We start from the raw sequence: 23,009 nt of genomic DNA, 5'->3' as shown, positions 1-23,009 counted from the left end.
GAAACTGGGCTGAAGGAGTATATATCTGAGGCTGAGACAACCAGAAAAATCATCTAGTCAATTTCCATCAGGATAATTTACCTATTGGGTACCATGTAATTGAATATATGTATTATCTTAGTATATGCTCTGTGCCAATGCCCAATGTCAGGCTAGAACTGTTGCAAGGAAGACACAGTAATATATGGTAATAATAGGCTTTCCTGCAGAACTAGTTGCAGAAAATCTTCTTGGAATAGCAATTTGGTGAAAAACTGATGTATTTAATGAGTCGAAATAATTATGAGAATAATTTGAGTCTCGTTAATCAACTAACTGCCATACTAATAATTTAAAATAATCTAGGTTAATAACATGTTTAAAGTACTCACATGACTTTTAGTACCCGAATTCAAGTATTTAATCTCTCCCTACAGCATGCCATCTGTTAAAGAAAGTGATTTAGATTTCAGTATCACACGACTTTCCAGACATAATGAAATTCTCTGACTTTACATATTTTCCAGAAAAAAGCCACCCTCATACGAACAAAAGATGGTAAATTAAAAATTGCAGACCAATATCCCCTTCATTCAATGTAAATATACTACGATGGTATTTAAATATTCCTACCATGAAAAAAAACCTCTTTCATAATATATTCTCATGATCTCCGACTACATATGCTTCAGTGGCAGATGATTGGAAAGTTTCCCCCCTCCCCCCCCAACCTATTTGTAATGTCTGGAAAAATTGAAAAGACTGTAATCTTTAATGTGGATCTCCTAAGAAAGTTTTTATTCCACCAGCTCAACAAACAATGTTTAAAAAAATTGACAAATATAAAAGCCATTTGTTTCAGCCACATTTCAGACTTCAGACAGATGCATTATTGCTGAGAGGCAATGCATACCATCATGGTGCTGCGGAAAGTAATGAACCCTCTTCCTAAAACAATGACCTTAATTTGCCCTGACCATAATAAAAATTCACTAATCACTGTCAACATCTAGTTATAAAAACCATATTTTTTAAATGCTATAAACATTTTAAAATTAAATGAAATTTCTGAAAATGAATTGAATAAGGTGTGTAAAACAATCTTATACTGTCTAAAGTAGTAGTTATTCCATTTAGTATACATATAAACACAATACTAGTAGAAATGTTGGGCTAACATTTTCCTAACAGACACATCTCCATGACTCATTTTATAATACATTTTTTTATTTCCACAATGAATGACATACAAAAATGTATTAGTAAACACATCATATATTATTGCTAGAACAATTACAAACATTTTTCTGTCAACTATTTATGCCATAATAAATTAATATATTTGGGCCAATAAAGCAAGTTTTTTCATGTAATTCATCAAATATATTATTACAATAGCAAATTAACACGAAACAAAACAACAAAAATCATTCCTACTATTTTAATGAAGTAGTCAGAATGAGTACAAAATTTCAATACTTCTAGAAACACCCAACTGCCACATATATTTATTTAAACAGCCTGCATGTATGTGCAGTTAAAAACCAACACCAAATCTTTCTTGATTAATTGTTTGGAGATGGTTTTCAAAAACTACTCAACATGCTCAATTCACATAGAGTTAGTGTGGAAGGAAAAAATTATTTGCTTCCCTAACAGTTTTCCTTAAAAGACAGCAGGCTAGGATAATGTTCAACATTAGATCCCTCTGATTGCATTGATTCTTGTGAGCACCACCTAAGATCATTATTCCAACCATTTTCATCCCACAATTTATTAAAGGCTTTCTTTACCGTTGAGTGATTACAGTGAAACCAACAAACATCTGACACTATACTGGTAGTCAGGTGCTGGGTTTCTCACCATAGCACCAACACAAAGAAAGTATTAAGACAAAATGGTCAAAAACAGTGGAATGTCAACACTCAAATAGCATTCTTCATTTTAATATAATCACTTACAAAAGATAGTTCCAAGAGTCTGGGATATAAATTCCAACACACATTTTTCATACACATGGAAATGGAATGCAGAAGAAGGAGAAGTGATAATATTGAACAAAGTGTCAATAGTAAACACGGGAATAAAACCATAACTATCAGAATGGCAGAGTCTGAATTGGCTCTCTTAAATACAGAAAACTTTCAGAGATCAACTTACAGAATGAAAATCATAATACATAATTAAGAATATCATAAAGATAAAACTCAATAATAGGAAGTAATAGAAAAGATTCTATAACTAAAAATTAAATTTTTTGTGGATAAGTTGAACTTTTGCTTTTATGAAAACAACATTCACTTACGCACTTTCAATGATAAAGATTACTCCAATAATGCAGACAATTTCCTTCACAAGGGTTCTTTTTTTAACAGTTCCAATATTTATAAATTTTCAATTACCCACTATTCACTTACTCTGAATAACAATATGTATTGTCACACACCCTCAACAATAGAAAAATCATTAATTTACTTAACATCCAATGAAATTTCAGTTTAGTTATTAAACTGTAGAGTAGATTATACAAAGAGGACAACCAACTTTTACCATTTACATACACCACATCAAAAATTTAACACAAATTTTTATAGATGTGGACCGCAATATTTAGCCTAGAATCTCATTACCAAATTTGGTACACAAGAAAACATACAAACAATATCAAACAAAAATCTAAGAACTAATAGAACACACATGTTGTAATATATGGCACAAAATGAACAATGATCACATAACACAATGCAGAATGGTACTGTGCACAGCAGCCTAACCGAAAATAAGGGAAAGTTTTCAACTTCCTTAAGCAGTACAATTGATAATGGTATTATCAAGACTCTGAAATCGAATATTGGCATTAATTCTTGGTATTTACAAGTCAATTCATCCAAAAATACTGAATTTTTCAAGAGGACCATCTATTAATCCAGTAATACAGACGCAAGTGGATGGAGCAGAAATATTTTCAACGAATATACTAGGAACCTTGACTGTCAAAGTCAATCCTTGATTAATGGTTGAATATATGACACAAAATCCCCCTTTAGTATGTATCACAGCTTGCGTTTTAAGTTACAATTAAATCGGATGATTCAACTATTATTTTGGCATATTACAAGAGAGATCGATGTAATGGGAACATCAAAGTTTGTGAGGACAGTAAAATCTGTAGAAAAACGTTTGTCAAAGATATTACCAAATGACGTAAAACAGTATGTGACTCACATATACTAAATAACTGTGACCCCGTATTAAAAAAAAACCAAGACAAACCAATCAAGGTCCAAGTAAAATATGCTTTCAAGTGAACATATGAAAAGTTTTTCTCATCATACATAAATTTTAGCCACAAAAAATTATCTCTCGTTTTCACAAAAATGTCAACAAACTCATTCTCATGATTCAATTATTTTCTAGTTGAAATATAACTCACCCAGATATCACTGAGGCACTAAACACACCATCAACCCAATGAGGCTGATTCCTAAATAACTAAAGTTGCACTACAAGCATTATCCTCAATAGCTACTTAATTCATTTGAGGAATGGACTGATAAATATATTGTACAAGGCATTCAATAACAATTTCTAACAGTTGAGAGCTTATTCACCCATCGAAATGTATCAGGCCAAATGGAATGAGACTACATATTCTTTAAAAAAAACATATAAAATCTCAAATACATATCTTTTAAAAAGTGAATCCAACTAAGTAATTACGCTGAATTCGCCAAACACCAGTACCACAGAAGAAATATGCAATCTACAGAAATCTCTTATGTGAAAAAAATGCTGAAGGATCAATTATGTACTAATGCATAATGATACACGAAATGCATTTGAAATTAATTTAAACCAATCCATTGGCAATGATTTGTATAAATAATAATTGTGTCAATCCATTTTATAAAAAAAAATCAAAATGCTGTAACATCTTACAAGCAGAGCTACATAACTCCATAAGGATTAGAGGTAATGAAATTATATCAAAAAATACAATCAATAACCGCAATGACCATGGTGCAAGTATTAGTAAATATCACTTTCAATAAGAATTACATACATCTCATCCCTGTCACAGATATGTGCACATAAATTTTATGGAGAAAAAATTAGTTCCTTATCCAAGTCACGCTTTTTAGATAAATATAAGATAAAGCAGAAGAGTATCACACAAGCCAAAACAAAAAACAAAATTATTGCAATGAAAAGGATTTGATTTTTTAAATCATTAATGTAATTAATTGCATAATATTCTCAAACACTCAGTAGTCATGAGGAATTCACACACAGTATCATACTGTAACTATGAACTCCGAGACGACTTTTTCAATTTGAAATACGTACATACTAAAATTGTCCAATATGTAATTCAAACTCAGTTTGAGACAATATCAATATGTATTTAAAACCAGAAAAAGACATGCCTGCACATGCAACAATTGTTCATGAGAATGATAAGGAATATGCATCCATCACACTACCCTCAATACCTAATTCTATGCTCAAATGTATACTCACAGCGCAAAAATCTTATCAGTGCACACCATGTTTGAAGAATTTCCTCATTAAAATATTTCTAATTGACATATGGTAAAAAGTTAAAACAATCCTCTCTTCCATCTTATATATAATAATAATAATATAATATAGTATAATAATAATTTGTATAAAATCCCAATCATAGGAATTTAATCTCCGAAAGCATTCTGGTAGAAAACTAGGTCTTCATATCTTAAACCTTCCTCTTACTTGGGTGATAGATGCATTTATTTAGTCTCGCTGGAGCTAAAACTTGGTAAACAGAGGTGAAATATAAGTTTTGCATTTCCCAGTTGATAGATTACTTCAGGTTACCATAAAAGTGGGTTTGTATTGGAATAATCTACCAACATAAGCAATATCAAAGCTCAAAATTCACATGGTATCCTAGACTTCATCCACTTCTTTTCATGAGACTAATTTTAGCACCTAAGAATACCTAATTTCATGACTGATAGGAAAATTTCATGTCTACTGCGGATACGTTCTTCATCATACAGATACAGACTTTTCAATTTATTTTTAACTCAAACCCACTTAAGACACAGTGCATACTTTCCAAAGAAAATAAATACCACATCTATAATTTAAAATATTTGGGACATATCTACAATTAATTTCAGATATTAGAATAAAGCATTACGTAATGCATTCTAAAGAAAGAACACGAAGCACAAGAATGTTGAAAGTGAATTTAAAAACTCCATTGCAGTAAATGCCAAAAGTTATTCATCACAATTACTAAGAGATCGTGTCAATAAAAAAGGATCTATGTATATACTTCCAAGGACAAAGATAAGTTTTCCAAAACTTACAATAAGTTCTCTTGTGATAGCGAGTTAAGCAAAATAATACTCAGATTTATTTTTCCCTTACCTGGTAACGGCAAAAAAAACTTGTTATTTCACTAACAAAAATGCATTGGTTTAGTCTTAGAGTTAAGCTACTCTTGAATATACCATTCTAATAATTTATATATAAAATAAAAAATTCATAACACCAGTAACAATGTTTTTAAACGTTGTTTGAAGGTAGCTGTCATCAGACTGTTTGAACTGCTGCTAATGATCTTTCATCACACATGCAAAATACTAGTATTTAAGTATGTATTCTTTGAATGTTTGATGAACATCACTAGCTATTAGTGGACTGTAAGAGAAATGCAATTTTGTTTTCCCAAGGATATTCAAATATTTTATCTGAATCAAGCAATTGAAAATCTTTTAAAATTTATACTAAGCTACGAACCTGAAATTACTATCTAAAAATGAATGAAACGCAATTTTATATGTCTCCTATACAATTTCATTACTAAATTACTTTAAAAAAGAGGGAAAAAAGCATTTCATTCACCAACATATGATGGAAAAGTTTCACCACACTGACCTTAGTACCATAACATACATTTAAAAAATATTATTTCGTGGTGAGCAAACATTTAAGCATGAGTTTTTCCTATGGAATTCAATTTCTCTAGCATAGCATGGAAAATATGTTCACTAATTATACTTACACAACTATTCTAAGAAAATATTTATAAAACACTAAAAAACATCATTCATTACAAGAACCTGTAACTTAATTTTAATTGATGCAATATATGAGACATTTTGGTTAGTAACAAAATGGTAGTGGAAAGTCATACCAATATCATTAGTAGATGTTCAGTGAATCCCCCATTTTTCCTGCAGAATGCAACACTTTATTAAAATTTTGCGTGAACTCACTACGGTGACAAACTTTGGGTTTCTGTTCGCAAATAATTTTAACAGGCTATCACCACCATCTGAAAGAAAATTTCTGGGCTTATCGCATGCATATATGCAATAATGGTAAAAAGCTTGATTTGACGGATACCCTTCATCATGGAAGCATTTGGAAAACTTTCTACTCAGCTGTTTCCACATGTAATTTCATTTTCAGCCACAGTTTTGATACCATGATAGGTATGCCTTCACTCGGCAGCAAATTCATAACGCAAGAATGAATGAGTACCAGAAGAAATATGTCAAATATACTACATAAGAGAAATAACATAAAAGGCAAGAAGTCCTCATTAACTTTCAGAAAAACTTATATCTGAGTCATTAGTCTCACGAAGAGGGGATTAAGGAGCAACACTATACATACTGTGAAAAGTTCGTATTTATCTGACTGCAATTCAGCTCCCAAAAGAAACTTCAAACGTTCTTCTCACCGCATGACCAGAATTCTCCGGTATTCAAAAATATATCAACTGATGTCTTAGTTGGAGATAATCAGATAATGAAAAAATATAAAAACCTAATAGAAGCTATTAATAACAAATTCATGTGTCAATAATAATTATTATTATCAAACAGAAAATTGGTTATGGCATGATTATTGTTGACATTTTTGGCACATACCCTACACTCTAAATTATTGGCCTTTTGGTACTAAATGAATTTATAAAAGCCTCAATACTAAAAGGGTTAGTAAAAAAAGCCATAGGTACAGCTACAAAATAGGAAAGGAAAATATGCAGTACATTACTATGCATGAAAGACGATAATTATGAAACTATAATTTGAAAGAGGCCATACGAATACGAGGAACCATATGGGAAATAGGACAATGCTCATGACTTTTTTTTGACAAATTGAATAATTGGTTAAAAGTTATTATTTGTTGGACAAAAAATAAATTTCTTCCGAACTTCAACCAATTTCTAAAAAAATCAACCCAAAATACATTTTAAACATTTAAAATACAATATGTTTAGCATATTCTGTAATTGCATCCATGGTCTCTTATTTCTATTTATCACAATTAAATCATACCTTAAGTTATTCACAAAAATACATAATGAGATCAGAATTGATTCGAAAATTGACTTGATAAAAGTAGAAAGATCTTTTTCAACTTTTGCTGTTCCATCACATACAACAAAAAAATCCATGTCAATGCAGTGACCGCATGTCAATTGTTCTAAACACGTGTAAAAAAATTCTTAAGTAAGACAGTAGCAAGTTTTGAGAAAACGACAGAAATCTGGTTTCATAAACTTCATAAGTCTATCTTTCCCAGACCTCAAAATCTTTAACCAACCTCAACAATGCTACAACGTTATTGATCAACAATTAAAAATTATCACTCCACATCTAGGACTCAACTTCCGTAAAACAACTAGGTACATTTGTGGCGGCTTCAACATCTTTAGGTAATATGCTTACTTCAATCACTTCATGGACTGAAGTATAAAAACTAAATACACTGCAATTCTAAGAGAATTAGGACATCCAAGTAAAGAAATGATTTTCATAAATTTTATCTTTTGTTCTGAAGACCACAAAAGAATTTTCACTAATTGTAAGTCAGTAAAATATTGTCATATTTAAGAACACTTTAATATTTAAAAAGTGATAACCAACTTTCATTTCAGTAGGGCCTTCAAAACAGAGAAAGATCTTCCCAAAGAAAGATCATACCACTGGTAACTGACTGACACTTTGACTTGAAACAAGACCAAAACAAGTAATTGCTCCAATACTCTTCAAATATATGCTCTAAATTCACAACTAAGCACACACCAATATGATAAGGCTTCAAATGTAAATCATTTGAAAAAAATTTACTTCAGTATAGTACATACATAAATTAGGTTATCCACAGAAAATGTCGCTTAAAATTATTGCTTGACAAAAAAGAAAAGAAAAACATTACATAATCACTTTCAAAAAGTATACAATTTCTCAAGATCTAACTTGTTGTAACTCATTAACAGTCCATCAGATGAACCTAAAATAGACTAACTTTAATGCCAACCTCTCAGGCAAGGAAATTAAGCCAGAAATAAAATTAAATCAAAAAGCATTGAGCAAAGTCAAATTGCATTATAACCCATTGTGCATCATAAGTGCATTATAAATTAACTAAAAAAACAAGTGCATGGCACTATAAAGGAATATCACATAAATATGCAGATTAGTCTCTCCTCCTTAATAAATGTCAATGAATCCTTATTCCTGGCAGTTTTTCCTCAGCCCCACGTACTGATTGAATCAAAGCAGCCACAATGACGTAAAAAATACCTGAATTGATTGTACCAAGAAGAGACCTTACTGCCACTTGATAACCAACCTGTGAAGACAGAAAGATACTTGATCAGCACTCATACCCCAAGAAAAATGTTCTTTCTATAAACTACTATCATATCAATGATCACACAGCCAGTAAAATAAGACTGCTTTTTATCAATGACATAAGATGAATTTAACTTGTATGGTATGATTATACAACAAAAGAAAGATTGAAATTACACTAAGGTTCAATAGAGTGGTATCAAGCCCAACCAGGAAAAAGGAGAGAGTGAGGAGATCAGATAGGAAATCTAACATATTAATATGTATACAAGTCTACCATGATTTTCCACTTAAATGTTTTGTTTTTGACTAGTTTTGACATAATCATCATTGTCAGGTGGGGATGGTACAAAATAGCCAGTCTACTGTATTGAAACATGAAACGGAAATTGTTTTTGAAAGCCAGAGAACATTGGCCCTGATGACTCATTTACATAAAATCTACACGCTAAGCCACTGTGCATTTCTAAAACATATTTAAATATGAATAGCATATTCCAACAACAAATAAGATAAAAAATTAATTTTGAAAGTTTTTTTAATATAAGCAATAAATAAATATAAATCACGACTAAATTAGTGCAAGCTTATCATTGCCAAGTCAATGAAACCAGAAAATAAGCACTCAGCGAACTGAATTCATAATTTTAAAGTTGTTTCAATAAATCACGAAAAAATACGTTCATTAGCTGTTACTGCTACTGTCCTTCAGGACATTGTATAACTTTTTATTTTACTGGTAAAGCCCTGTTTAAAATAAACCGAGATGTAAAAAATTTTGTCATAATTTATAATTAACTTATAATAATAAAATGCAGAATGCCAATGTGGCAATGTACAGTCACTTTCAAAAGTTTTAGAACAAAGTTTGTGGTGCCACTCCTGCTTCTCGAGAAATATTAGTTACCCTTCCTCTTTTCGTTTTCCTTGGTTACTTACCGAGAATATTACTTTTGCAGGTGAAGATATTAAGTCGTCAGTGGGAAAATTGCTAAATTGAAAACTAGCAAAAAAACTAGCTCACCGGTCATTCTGTTTCGATTTATGTCGGATTTAATGATTATTTCATGTGCATTTACTGTGTACATACCCCGGTTTTCACCGTTGGTTTGTATTGTACAAATTATAAAACCTCCTCTGTTGCGGTGGCCAGGTGGAGTAAACGTGCGACTGAGATTGTGGTGATTGTAAGATCGAATCCCCAATGTGGGAAAAGTTGTTAAAAAAAATTTTTCGGGTCACTAACTCGTTTTGCATTTCATTATAGAATTCGATTTATTTTAATTCCCCTGCAACAGCACCATATTCTTTATTAAACTATCACACAATAGTCAAGAATAAGGCAAGTGTCGTCTTATCCTTTTTAAGAATGGCTACATTTAAAAGGCAAGGGAGTCAGAAAAGAGGGTCATCCTATGATATTGGGCAGATAAAAACCCGACGTTAGCATTATTGAACTGTTCAAAGTCTGGTGCAAGTAGTCACACATTTTGTTTCACCACTAGAAACTTACTATTCTTTTTTGCTCAATATTGATCTTAATTATTTGCTAGAATTCATTTACTTCAAACTCTCATAGGTTTCCTTGGTTGTTCTGTAAGATTTGAAAACTTATTTGCACCATTGTGGAGTGTGTGCATTTTGTGATGTATGATCGCAGGCTTTCCCGGCATATAGAATCATGGAATGTTACTTAGGAATTCCCCCGGCTCAGGTTCTCTAACTCCATCTCAGCCGACATTTTGATGTACGAGTTGTCCATCGTCATCAGAGCATGTCGAATCTTGGAAATCGTCCTCCTTATAAACGGATGACGGCGATATCAATTGGGGCAGGAGTTACGTGATTGGTGGAAAAATTCCCACCTTTTTTCCTGTTCCTCATGAATGCTCCTCACCGGTGAGGAGCATTCATGACGCAGGCTGCTAGCAGGCAGCAGAGTACTCTGCTAGCAGGTAGTGCTTGGCTTAGATAAGGATTATTAAAACCTTATCAAACGAAGGAAACTTTTCGACCACAGGCAATTTTAATAGGTAATTATTAAGAGATGTTTAGCATCTAGGCCCCTGTGACATCACGTGGAGTGGCATCGCAAGGGCGCCAATCTGGCCTTTTTCAAATGAGGTTAAAATTGACCATTAAAATTCCTCTAAACTGGGATTTCAAAAACCAAACAATTTTTGTATTATGAATACACTAATTGTGGGTAACGAATCACAATCAATGCCTTTCGTATTCTTTGATGAAGGAAACTACTAGTGATGGGTCGATTCCAAAATTTTATCGATTCCGATCCCGATTCCGATTCTGACATTTCGATTCCGATTCTACCGATACCGATTCCATCGATTCTGATGCCATAGGCACCAAGAAAAATATCACTTAATTCCAGGCAACAAGAAAACCACTTTAAAAATATTACTCTGTGAAAGTCAGTTGACAAAACATCTTTCAAATAATTACTATGTAATTAAAATATAATAGCTAAATTTCAAAATAGAACATACCTGAGTACAGAAATTTTCATATCTGTAATAAAGATTACATACTACGTATATGAATCATGTAATATTTGGCCCTTTCAAATTCTCAAGCAGAAAAACCAATTATTCTACATGCTCAGCCAGCAGGTTTTGACGTGTCCATGTTATAGTATTACTGCCTGCAGAAAATTGCCTTTTGCTACACATGTGTGTTATTGGGCAAGTACTTTCCCACCAAAATTGCAAGATTTCGGAGACTTTGGAATTTTTATTAAAAATTATATCAACGATTTTTTTGGATCTTGAATCTTCATGAAATTCAAGTGGTCGAAGCGAACAACTATAGAACTAAACTTTAGTTTTGTAGAGCCAAAAAAATGCTATACTTCTCACGTCATTTAATCAGCCTTAAAATCTCTTGCTTTTTTTAAGTTCAAGAAAGAAACTAAACGCTACAAATGAATATCACATCGGACGGTCGCAGTAATAGAAAAGGCTAAAAGAGCCTTGTGGTGTGAAAACTCCCCCTACCGCGCGACTCACCTCGGCGAAGGTGGAAAGGGAAAAAGGGTATTGGTTGTTGCCTTTGACGGAAATAGTTCTTTTTTTCTCTCTCTTAAGCATGCTGACTTAGTCTCTTCACTTTACTTTAATACCCGAGGCATATTTCTTATGCGTGGGATGGTTCCAAAAAATATCCAATCCTTAGAATTTTCACTCGAGTAATGCGCTAAATGGTCAAGTCGATCTATACATAATCCTTTTTAACATCCTCAGTTTAGTGTTTTAAGTCAATGAAGACGATTATCTATGCTTTAAATGACGATTTTCAAGACTAATGTCTTAAAAAACTTGAAAAATCGGCCTCAGTTACCGAGCCTTAAAGTTCCGCAGCGTGTAGCTCAGCCTTGACGCGCGATTGAAAAATCGCTCTTATTTCCTTCGTCGCAAACTTTTTTTTCAAGATTTCTTATTAGTACTCTTTAGAAATCTCTACTTTATATCGTGGTTCAAATTTTCCGAGTTATATTTTTCGTAAACGAAAGATAATGTCTACTTTATGTGAAATTTCACGTGAAAAACGGGTCGGCCATTTTGCGTTGTAAAACCCGACAGATGAGAGCCAAAATCTTCGAACGTCATTGAAAGTACAGGCAAAGCACCAGATCAAAGGAATATTGCGTTTTATATTCCATAAAACTCAAACCAACGCAAAACCACTTGGATAAATTCAAAGATTTTTTGAGGAAAAACGATATCTCGCGTGGCATTGAAAAATTGGTCATGCTTGGGCCTCTGTATCTCACTAAAGGTTCGTATTTATGTGAAATGGCATATAAAGCAATATTTGGTAATAATTTATGAGTATTTACGCTGAGTTTCAAGTCTCTATCCCCAAAAAGGTAATTTTGGACTTTATTCCAGCTTTTTCCGATTTCAGACTAGTGTGCGCCGGGTAGGAAGACGATCGGCCGCTGCGGCTGGCGTTAAGGTATTCGGCGCCCACGTCGACAACTATAGTGTATTCGGAATGAACATGCATGTTCATGGTATTCGGCAAGCTGAAACTACCAGGCCAAGGCATTAGAATGACTTATCGGCTTTAAAAACTGCATTATTACATGAGTTTCATGATAGCGCTTCCTGTCGGCAGATTGCTGGACCGACTAGCCTCGAAAGCTCAGTAACATTAACTACTCGACTCGACATTCGTAATGCGACTCGAAACACTCGAGTCGAGTACCAACTACTCGATCGACTTGAATTTTCGAGTACTCGCACATCCCAAGAAGATATGTGTTTTGTTATTACGATTACGTGGCGCGAAAATTCAAATGACTGTTGGAAACGCGGTCGTTTATTTTGTTGTTTGAAGTACTACTGGAATCGGAATCGATTTTTCGCCTTGGCAAGTACTCGTTTTCGATTCCGGTTCTTGGCCGAGAATCGAGGAATCGAAGAATCGAGGAATCGAACCGACCCATCACTAGAAACTACCCTATTACCAGAATGTGAAAATTGAAGATTGCCTTAGTTTTGAAGTGGTAATCATGGGAACAGGACCTGGGAACCATGAACAATGGAAACTGAACTAAATAAAAGTATATGATTTGCAAACAACTTCTTCGCTAATTCAGAACCAGTCTTGAACTTATGAGTTATGGAAGAACAAAGGAGCACGCGGTTAAGTCCAGCCTTATGGGGACAGATAATAGTCATGGTGGAGTGCGGCATAACAGTTTCCTAAATAGCTGGGCTGGTGAATTTGTTGCGGAATACTGTTCATTACTGGGTAAGGCGTACCAAGGAAGGCAACAAGTCACTGATAGATAGGCGAAGGAGTGGCAGACTTCGAGCCACCCACAATTTCGAGGACATCAGGATTCGCCATTTGATCGTGAATAATTCTCTATGTCGGTAGGGTATGAATTGGGATGCAGCTATGCAACAGTGAGAAGACGGGTGATGGAGCATAGTATTCTACTCCACAAACCTGCCCTCAAGCCATTCTTAACAGACCAACAAAAACATTTGAGGCTGTTATTCAGTGGGAACAATTTAGTTAGCAAATAGGCTTTTTGAGACTTCACCATTTTTGCTGACAAGAAAAATTTTCACAGCATATAACAAGGGAGAATAGAAATGTGGAGGGTGAGAAATATACTGTATGAAACTAAGTCTTTCATCTCGTAAATTGATGAGAATGTTGTTCATTGTTTTATCAATTATGATACAAGGTGTTTAGAGCGCATTGGATATATCTGCGAATGACAGCCGATGAACGAATGCATAATGAAATTGAATAATATTTTATATTTTAGATTATCAAATTAAGGTTATTATATTTCCTGTTAAATTATTACTTGTTGAACTTCATTTACGAGGCAAAGCTAAATTTAAAAAAATAGTGTAAGCCTTATTTTTAAGTTACCCAGAACAGAGGGTGGTTGATGGTGGAAGGAAAAGAGTGATTCTTTCTCACTGATCTTTCACGATTACGTTAACGCTGAGGACAGGTTAATATCCAATCTTAAACACAGGCTAGCCCTCTGTTCTCCTTAACCCGCCTCACGAGGTGTTCGCTACAGAAAATCTTAAAAAACAACAGAGGGTCCATTAGAGAGTGATCAAAGAGTTGCTCAAGTGTAGGAAGAGGATGATCGGAGCATGGAAGTAGTGTAAAATCAACAAAGCGTCTGTCCACTGTGAGAGCCAATGGAACATAGAGGAGACAGAAGTAATGAAATAAAACAAAACTTGCCCACAATAAAATACAATTTTTAAAACAAATCATAAAAGGAATGGTAAATCTAAGGCTTCTGTTAAAGATAACACCAAAAATACACGAGAGCCTTGATATGGGCTCCCTGCTCATGAGTCACCCACTGTAACAACAAGGCTCTGGTGGATGTTGATGTGCCAGTGTTCTGAAGAAACTTCATTACACCTGTAACGATTGCAGTGCCTACATTGGATTTTTGTGGCCATTTTCAGAACTAATATCTATATTTAATTTTTATTTCCAAATATTACTGGATATACTATTTCAATCATGGCAAAAGAGTAAGAATATTGCATTGTCATCCAATGCTGAGCTATCCTGAAAATTTCAGCACTTTAGCTAACCAGGAAATGTTCAATTTTCTAGTGTAAATATTTTGCCTAGAAAGACATGAAAACAAGAAAGCAAGTTAAATAAAACATGATAACAACTTCGAAGATGGTGGATTTTCCTTGGGACATCGGTGATGGGAGGTTATGACAGCTGATGGCTGGACAAATGGGTCAAGAGGTGCAGCAATCAAAGTACTACTGAATATCTTTGTAAAGTTGAAGCAGATCTGAAGACACCAGCCAAAAAAAAAACACTCATAAAGGTGTATTGGCTAAGAGATGGGTTGACCAACAATGTTATTAAAATCTCAGCAGGGAGGTAGGTTAAGGATACCTTTTTTTAAACTATATGCCCTCAATTCTTCCTCGGGAAAAGAAGACCTCTTTTCTTGAGCTGCCTCAAAGCACACTTTGCTGCAGTACATTTTGCAATTCTGTAATTGCGGCCAATTCCTTTGAAAGTCCCCTTTCCAAACACTTCAACAGTCACTCGTACTCGGCGCCCATCAGCCAACTTCTCTGGTTTCCTATTAGATAAAAGTGCAAAAATATGATCAAGACTAATTACAGAAGGAAATGAAAGTAAAAAAAAAATAATTGAGGATTTTTCGTACAAAGGAAACCTTTATATATATACAGTGGAACCTCGTTAAAGCGAGTACGGGCTATAGCAACACCCCCGCTATTACGAGAGATAGCCGATGCACCGTCAATTGAGCCTATAATAAGCATGTTAAGAAATTCGTTTTTACGAGACCCTTTCGGCGCTGGCTCTCGCCATAGCGAGGGTTTCACCGCCGGAAGACTTTCATCAAGACTCCTTAACCTCTGTAACTGCTAGCAATCTGTTAGAAATGATGTTAATGGAGTGCTCAGTCTCAAATTTATGTGGTAAACTGTCCTTCGATAAATATAATGATTGACGAAACAATGCTTTGCATGATTTTTATTCAGTGCGGCGCTTATAAATTGTTTGAATAGTTAGTCGTTATTTGAGTAAGGAAATTTAGTGATGCAAAAAAACATCGCCTTTCGTCTGGATTTATGCTTACGTTTATCGGATAGATGTTTATCTGTCGCCGCACCACTCCTGTTCCTGTATATCTGTTCGCAACAGGTATATTGGCTATTATTTGCTCCACCTCCGGTAAAGCGACAATTCGCTATAACGAGTGTTTATTAGTGCACCGTGGGGTGTCGTTATATCGAGGTTGCACTGTATTAGATTCAAATGCAATGATTTTTTAGGTAGTTAATATGAAATCAAAAAAGCATTGGCATAAATAGAAAAATAAAAACTAAATTCTTCACGAACGAACGAACTATTTTAATGCTCAGTTCCAAGAGTACCATATTTACCCTAGCACTAAAATAGCACTCCAGAAACAAGGATTTGATCAGTATCAAAACTACTCCCTTGAATTGTGAGATAACTCAAAGTAAGGATTTCATTTTGACACACAGTACAGTTCAATTATATAAATGCAAAATCATGAAAAAAGTATGTTTTCCAACAGAAAGTTTTTTTTGCTCCAATGAAGTCGTAATTTACTTAATATCATGGCACTCATTGTCAGTCCACAACTTCTTTTCTTAACCATTTTCATAATGTATTATCTCCATTATTGTAAAAGTTACTGCACATTTTTGAATTTCTATCAAAAAGAACATGCAGTCTTTGACGTCAATGCACCAGAACTTAATCATCAGAAAAATGTGCATACCTATGCCAAGTTACTACTGGCATATGAGGACATGTTTATGTACCAAGAAATTCTGGGCTGCAGACATAATTTATTACAAAAACTAAGTACAAAGTGAATAAGGTTTAACTATGTATATTTTGCTTCTTGGGAACATACCCCCACAATTAACCCATAGCTAGATTGCCTGACTTCCTTATATTTTGACTTTCATAAAAATTGCAGGAATACTTTACGAACAAAAGTAAAAGTTGCATTGGGACAGAAAAAAACAGGGAAATATTAACAGGCTAAAACGGGTAAAACTGATACATATTAATTAAGATAACTTTTTATGGCTATAGTTTTAAATAATGTGAACTTGTAATGGAGGCACACTAATGATATCTTGAATTAAAAAAATTATTATTTCCCTATAAATTTACAAACAACTGGAGATACAAAAACTTCATGAGAAACCATACCACTATCTGTTCTTTCACACATACAATTCCATTCCTCTATTCTTTACCCAAAAGTGATCTCACAAAACCTGGCATTATAAGCAGGACGCTCAAATTATGTGAATAGAACTGAAGTAATTCCCACCAGTCACTCAAGATTAAATGTGGTCGATATTAATGTAATTTATATTTAAGAACTATATTTATATCTAAAAAGTACATTCCTTTGTACTAATAAAAGTAATTATTATACTTACCCAAATTTAGCAGTCTCTGGCTCCATTTCCAAGAGCTCTCGAATGGGAGATTTGGGAACATTAGTGCTGAATTGCTCTGAAAATTTTTGATAGAGCATTAATAGAATTTCACAGGACAAAAAGAAAAAATACCACACATAACAAGGCACATATTCATGGTTCCTAAAACAGCAAAGAGATAATTGTGCTGCGTATGGTGTGTTGAATATGGCATGGAGATTAATCATGAGAAGGTCAAGGTGATGCAATTTTGTAAACCAGCACAAGCTAAGAATGTGAGTCTCAAGTAAGTGGTCACAATGTAAGAATTAGAAGAAAAGAGTAGTGAAGAGTCTGATTTGGAGTACAGCTCTTTACGGTGCGGAATCTTGGATGTTGAGGAAGGTGGAGGAGATGACACTAGAGGTGTTTGAAATATGAGAGAGGAGAACAATGGAGAAGGTGAAGAGGAAGAACGAGGACATGTTGGACATGGTCGGTGAGGAGAGAAAGATGAGACAGGGAAAATACAGAGGGTTTAGGTTGAGTGAGCACAGAATGAGGAGGGGATGTTAAAAACTGAGCTAGAGGGAAGGATGCTTGGTAGGTGAGGAGGGCAGAGGAAGAAAATAGGGTTTATAGACAGAATAAAAGGGAGTAGACCTTATTGAGATTTGAAGAAGGAAGTCCAAGATACATGCATGAGTGGAGACAGCTGCAGTAATTCTTTAATACTCCAGGTGGACCTACCTTAAATGGTAGAATACTTAATAAAAATAAGTACACACTACTGCATGAATGCACTGATGAGAAATTCATTTGTCACCATCATCAAAAAGGGCACTTCAAATATCAAACAAATATGGACCAAAGATTGGTCTGGTATAATGAAATATTGGATTCCCTTTCACACTTACCAATTTCAGCCTTCATCATTCTATAATATACATTCCAAACTGCATCCAAAGACATCCCGGAGTCCAAGAAAATTGCACCAGCAACAGACTCAAAAACATCTCCAAGTGCTTTAGGAACTTCAACATCTTCTGCTTCTTCGCATTCCTCTTCTTCTATTAAGTAATACTTGAGGAAGAAAAAAATTAGTATCAGATAAAGAGCCCTTGTTAGTCACCGATTAAAAATTAAGGTAATTGATTCTACTTGAAAAAATTCACTAAGTGGGACAAAAGAGCAACCCTCGTATGTTCGTATCATCTATGCCAAGATAAATTTATACCACAAATTGTGAATTACCTGATTTGAGTAAAAATTAGATGGCATAAGTAACTTTCCTTCTTTATTTTTTATATGCCATAAATGCAGTTCTCAATGATTAGGAGTACAAGTTTTGTGGAGGTTGATAACTTTTTTGACTATGTATTAGTTCAGAAAAAATTTCAAGCTCTGATGATACAAATATACAATAGAAAAAAGTTGGCAAGTTTACTTACTTCCTCACAAATAGCATGACCATTACTGGCTTGCATCCTAACGAAGCGCTCTACAACAGAATGAAGCCCAGGAGACAGGTGCAGAAAAAACCGATGGAAGCCATGGCGCACAGCTAATGATGCAAATATAGTATTGTTAACCAAGGCAGAGCGTAAGTCTGTTAGCGCCCCTGGTGAATGCTGCCGTGGATCTTCATAAAGATGCCTTGTTATAAGATAATCTGAAAATGGGATATTTTCTTAATCTGAGAATTGAGACTACAATATTAAACAACAGCACCAGAATTAGAATAATTGAAACATGATACATAACCACACACAAGCAACAAAAAGATATGCCAGGCTTTATGGCATCAAAACAGTAAAATAATACATTAACAGAACATAATAAGCCATAACCCCTCCTAAAATCACATACCTAAAACAGCATCCCCGAGGAATTCCAGTCTCTGGTAGCAATCAGTCAAGCGATTGGGTGAATAAGAAGCATGGGTAAGAGCTTGCAGCAGGAGAGAACGATCTTGAAAGTAATAGCCAATGTGTTTTTCAAATGCACTTAAACCACCTAAAAGACTCTTCAACTCCTTTTGAACAGATGGCCTACTTGTAATGTCTGTTTTACCCGTAATTTCTACTTTATTTGTACTCTCATCAGGTAATTTTCCATCTGATGCCACAAAGTAATGTTCCACATCACTGTTCCCAGTAGCAAATTTCAAATTTTTCTTGGGTTTCAAACAGTGTTTACACCTTTTCACTCTCACTCCTGGGAAAAATTCTGATTCTTGCTCTTTCCTTTGAGAGAATGAAGACAAGGTAAGTGGTGGAGGTGGTGCAGATAAATTTCCATAGCATACCTAATGACAAAAGAAAACAAAAATTAATGCATGATTCAAACTGCTACCCCCATAGAATTGATTTCAATAAAAATCTCATTGAATTAGTTTCTCTAATGCACATATTAAAGACACTGAATGCATAAAATTTTCACATGTATTAAAATCTGAGGTTAGACCAAAATTTTCAGCCAGCGGTAGAAATCAAGCAGGTGTAAACACTATGTAGTTAGTTGGACGATTTGACATAATGTTGCAGGTTCAATTTGATTATTGACAGCATCTTAAGTTACTGGATAGATATTGCCATTACTTCAACAGTTAAAGCAACAAGAAGTCAAAAAATATGAATGATAACAACTTTTTAAACCATTCAATCCCACCTATTCACTTTTGAAAAAGATTATGTATTTGTTTCACTTTGGGAGGAAACTAGACAGTTAAAAATCCAATTTTTTGCTTTCTTAGTCCTTCCATATAAGAATAATAAGGTAGAATTCTTTTACATGTGTTTTTTACACAAAGACACAATTTCTCTGGAAATTATGAGATTAGATTTACATATATGGTACACAAATGACTAGTGAAGGGGTACAAGAGGATTTTCCAAGTAAGGATTTTACTTGTGGCCTTGGTTTGGTTCTGATGAAGAGGAGACATATGGATATATAGGAAGATTTACAAGGCAAGGAGATATATGCTACTCAGATGCAGAAAATTATATAGGTTAAGAGAGGTAAGATAATCTAGAGGAAAATATATGCTTAAGTGACTTCTTTAAGTATACTGGGACTAGCCATGGTGAAACCTTTACGGAGTCAACAGCAATGCACAAATTGTGCAAAAATTCTACAGAGAAAAAATCGTTCATCTTGACCTGGATTCGAAGATCTCCCGATTTCCAGATGAGAGCTTTAGCCAGTAACGCTACCGAGACATCTTCCACTTCTCTGGAAATATATGGACTATACCATAAAAGATAGTTAGATTGGGAAATCCTAGATCAAATCCCGGTAAAGGCGAATGATTTTTTTCCCTGTGGAATTTTTGCACAGTAAAATGACTTCAATGAGAATTATGCCAAGAGAAATAATATTGAAATATGTATTAGGAGGAGAGCCATCTATAATTATGGAACCAATCTGCAATGATAAATATGTATCAAATTGTTTGTGCCCCTTTTTGTTAGATGAATTGTAGAACTAGATGGTGTGAGTGTGTGTACGTGTGTCTTAAAACTCTTTTGGGTGTTACAAGTTTTTTTTTTTTAACACATTCAGCGCAAAGCGTCAATTGACTTGGTCCGTCCAAGCCGAGATACAGAGCACGTCAATTGACGCACTCTACCGGTCGGTCCAGGAGCCCTCTTCTCCGTCTCCGTATGTAACTAATATCTACTTCTGAGTCTTCCGATTGTGCTTATGGCCATCAGCAAGCTTTCATATTTTGAACCGTGTCCGCCATTTGTAAATAGCAGCATTTCAACGGAAGTTATGGCGTGGAAACCTCTCTCTGTTTTTCTTCCATATTTTTCTCTCCACGTCAGTACATGTCATTATTTTTTATCAATATTTATGAATTAGATACTTATCATAATGTAGTTTATAAGTACAATTTTATCTTTTCTATTTTTTCACACCAAATTATGTTGAATACACTTTTTTATACAATAAATTGCATTGTGTATTAAATGTTTTTAGTACTTTGTCTAATTATTGCTTATTTTATTTGTAGAATATAAAGAACTATAAGGAGGGATAGCTCTTCATTCTCTGAGCCCCTTAAGTATAAATTTTATACTGCTGCCTATGTTAACATGTTAGGATATTTTATTTTTCTATAAAAAATTCTTTCAGGGAAAGAAAAAATATTCTGTAGCACCTGTCAAGAGTGGCAGTAAATTTTCATTCTAACTTTGTTTGAATATTATATTTTTTATTTTAACTAGTCGATTGCCTTCATATTTATAGTGATGCACGGAAAGATGGCAAAAAAGTTAATAAATTTAGAAGATGGTGTTGCATCAAAAGAATTATACATAATGAAGATTTATTATGCATGTCTGTTTACGAAAAATTTGCAAACGTAAGTGTTACCTTCACCATGACCTCAGTGTATGCTCTGACTTTCAATTTCGTAAATTATTCAGTAGCCATAATATCTGCCCATTTTGGTCTATCTACGTGCATGTAGTATCCAACAAGCCTCCTGAAACATATGTGGTATTGATTACCTATGGCAGTCATTCACTAACCGTCAAATATTATATAATTGTACCACTGATTTGTTGATACATATTGTAATGGTTCAGACCCCATTACAAAGTGCATTATACTCGGCGCATTTATTCCCTACCATTTACCCGCTCCATTCCACAGAACTTTCCCAAAACCCCCCCCAGACCACGGCCCGTGGAGGAAAGCGTGAATGAGTAAGTAGGGATGAATGTGGTTATGTCAGTTATGTAAGGTTGTGTGTGAGTGTGTGTGGGAGGAGGGGAACTCGGATTTTTCCCATGAATGGCGTGTTCCTCCTCCCTTTTCATTGTGCGTTACCCCACCCCAAGTTGGGGGATAATAAAAAGGTGGTGCACGTAGAAGAAGCAAGATACTTTTGAAGTGACTGTTGGGTGGAGCCCATGCCCGAATTTTGGGTGCGACACACGGCAGAGAAGACGAGGGGCCCAAACAGATCACGAGGCTGATTGGTCTGAAAGAAGAGACCCCCCCCCCTGTCCGAAGGAGCAAGGACCAGCTGAAGAGGACGCATTACCTCCGTTCCGGATGCAGCTTCCTCCAACAAAGGAGAAAGGAGTGAAGTAAATGGAACGAGAGTTTGTTGGATCCAACCTGGTCTAACCTCGGACAACGATAAAGTAAGATCGCAACTATCCCCCCCCCCCAAAGCCCCCTCTTGTCTCCTGCCAAGTGTTAAGACAGACAGTCACGGAACACACCCATTACTCAGTGAAAGTGAAATTGATCAACAAAGTAAAATTAACATCCAAACCAAAATTAACATTCGTTGGGATGGACTTTCATTTACCTCCCCAGTTAAGAAATAATTGAAAGTGCATCATTATTTACGTGTTCGCAACCGAACTTTATTTTGTTGTTATCATTTGCTATTCTGATTTTCATCTTGAAAATCAAGTTATACTGTTGTTTTTTTTTATCATTGATGTTTTATGAATTGCTCTCACCAATTCATTCTTCATTAGTGTATAAGAGGGTTTCTTTTGTTTTTGTCATATGCAACCTTATTGTTTGAATTATATTTTGTTCGCTGAAAGTGTTGAGTAAGTGTTTTGTTTTAATTCCTTCACGGGTCATCTTAAGGATAAATATCCCTCGCCCTTCCTTTCGTCCCGTTCGTTTCTCTTTCCGTGAATGCGTGTTGGAAGAGTGCATAAGCGCCCGAACATCACCCATCAGGTTGAATCGGGAACCCCCCACCCGCAATTATTTCCAAAGAAGGGGAATATTTTTTATTTATGTGAATTAGACGAAGAGAGTGGCATAATTTTGTCCCGTGGGTCTCATGCGGGAGGGATCCACGCGGATTTGTATATTTTCTTTTGTTTTTGTGCGACATCTCCCCCGATTCTATTTTGGTATC

At 34.7% G+C, this 23,009-nt stretch overlaps 1 protein-coding gene across 2 annotated transcripts in view; it reads right to left on the bottom strand.

Annotated features, from left to right (window-relative positions):
• Positions 1-370: 370 nt before the first annotated feature.
• Positions 371-23,009, bottom strand: part of LOC124157810 (endoribonuclease Dcr-1-like) — an 83,484-nt gene continuing 60,845 nt past the window's right edge. The window contains exons 22-27 of one of the 2 annotated variants that reach the window (XM_046532839.1): positions 18,974-19,412; positions 18,556-18,776; positions 18,022-18,187; positions 17,126-17,201; positions 15,057-15,249; positions 371-424 (exon numbers count right to left, since the gene is read on the bottom strand). In XM_046532839.1, coding sequence (XP_046388795.1) covers positions 15,078-15,249; positions 17,126-17,201; positions 18,022-18,187; positions 18,556-18,776; positions 18,974-19,412 — 1,074 coding nt within the window. In that variant the 3' untranslated portion in view covers positions 371-424; positions 15,057-15,077. Of the gene's footprint in view, positions 425-8,094; positions 8,623-15,056; positions 15,250-17,125; positions 17,202-18,021; positions 18,188-18,555; positions 18,777-18,973; positions 19,413-23,009 lie in introns of those variants that run through there. The other variant, XM_046532838.1, reaches the window with a different exon arrangement.

This window comes from Ischnura elegans, chromosome 4 (assembly GCF_921293095.1).
Source record: "Ischnura elegans chromosome 4, ioIscEleg1.1, whole genome shotgun sequence".
NCBI classification, from domain to species: Eukaryota; Metazoa; Arthropoda; class Insecta; order Odonata; family Coenagrionidae; genus Ischnura; species Ischnura elegans.
The sequence above is the reverse complement of the archived record's forward strand: the minus strand, read 5'-3'. Positions and strand labels throughout refer to the sequence as shown.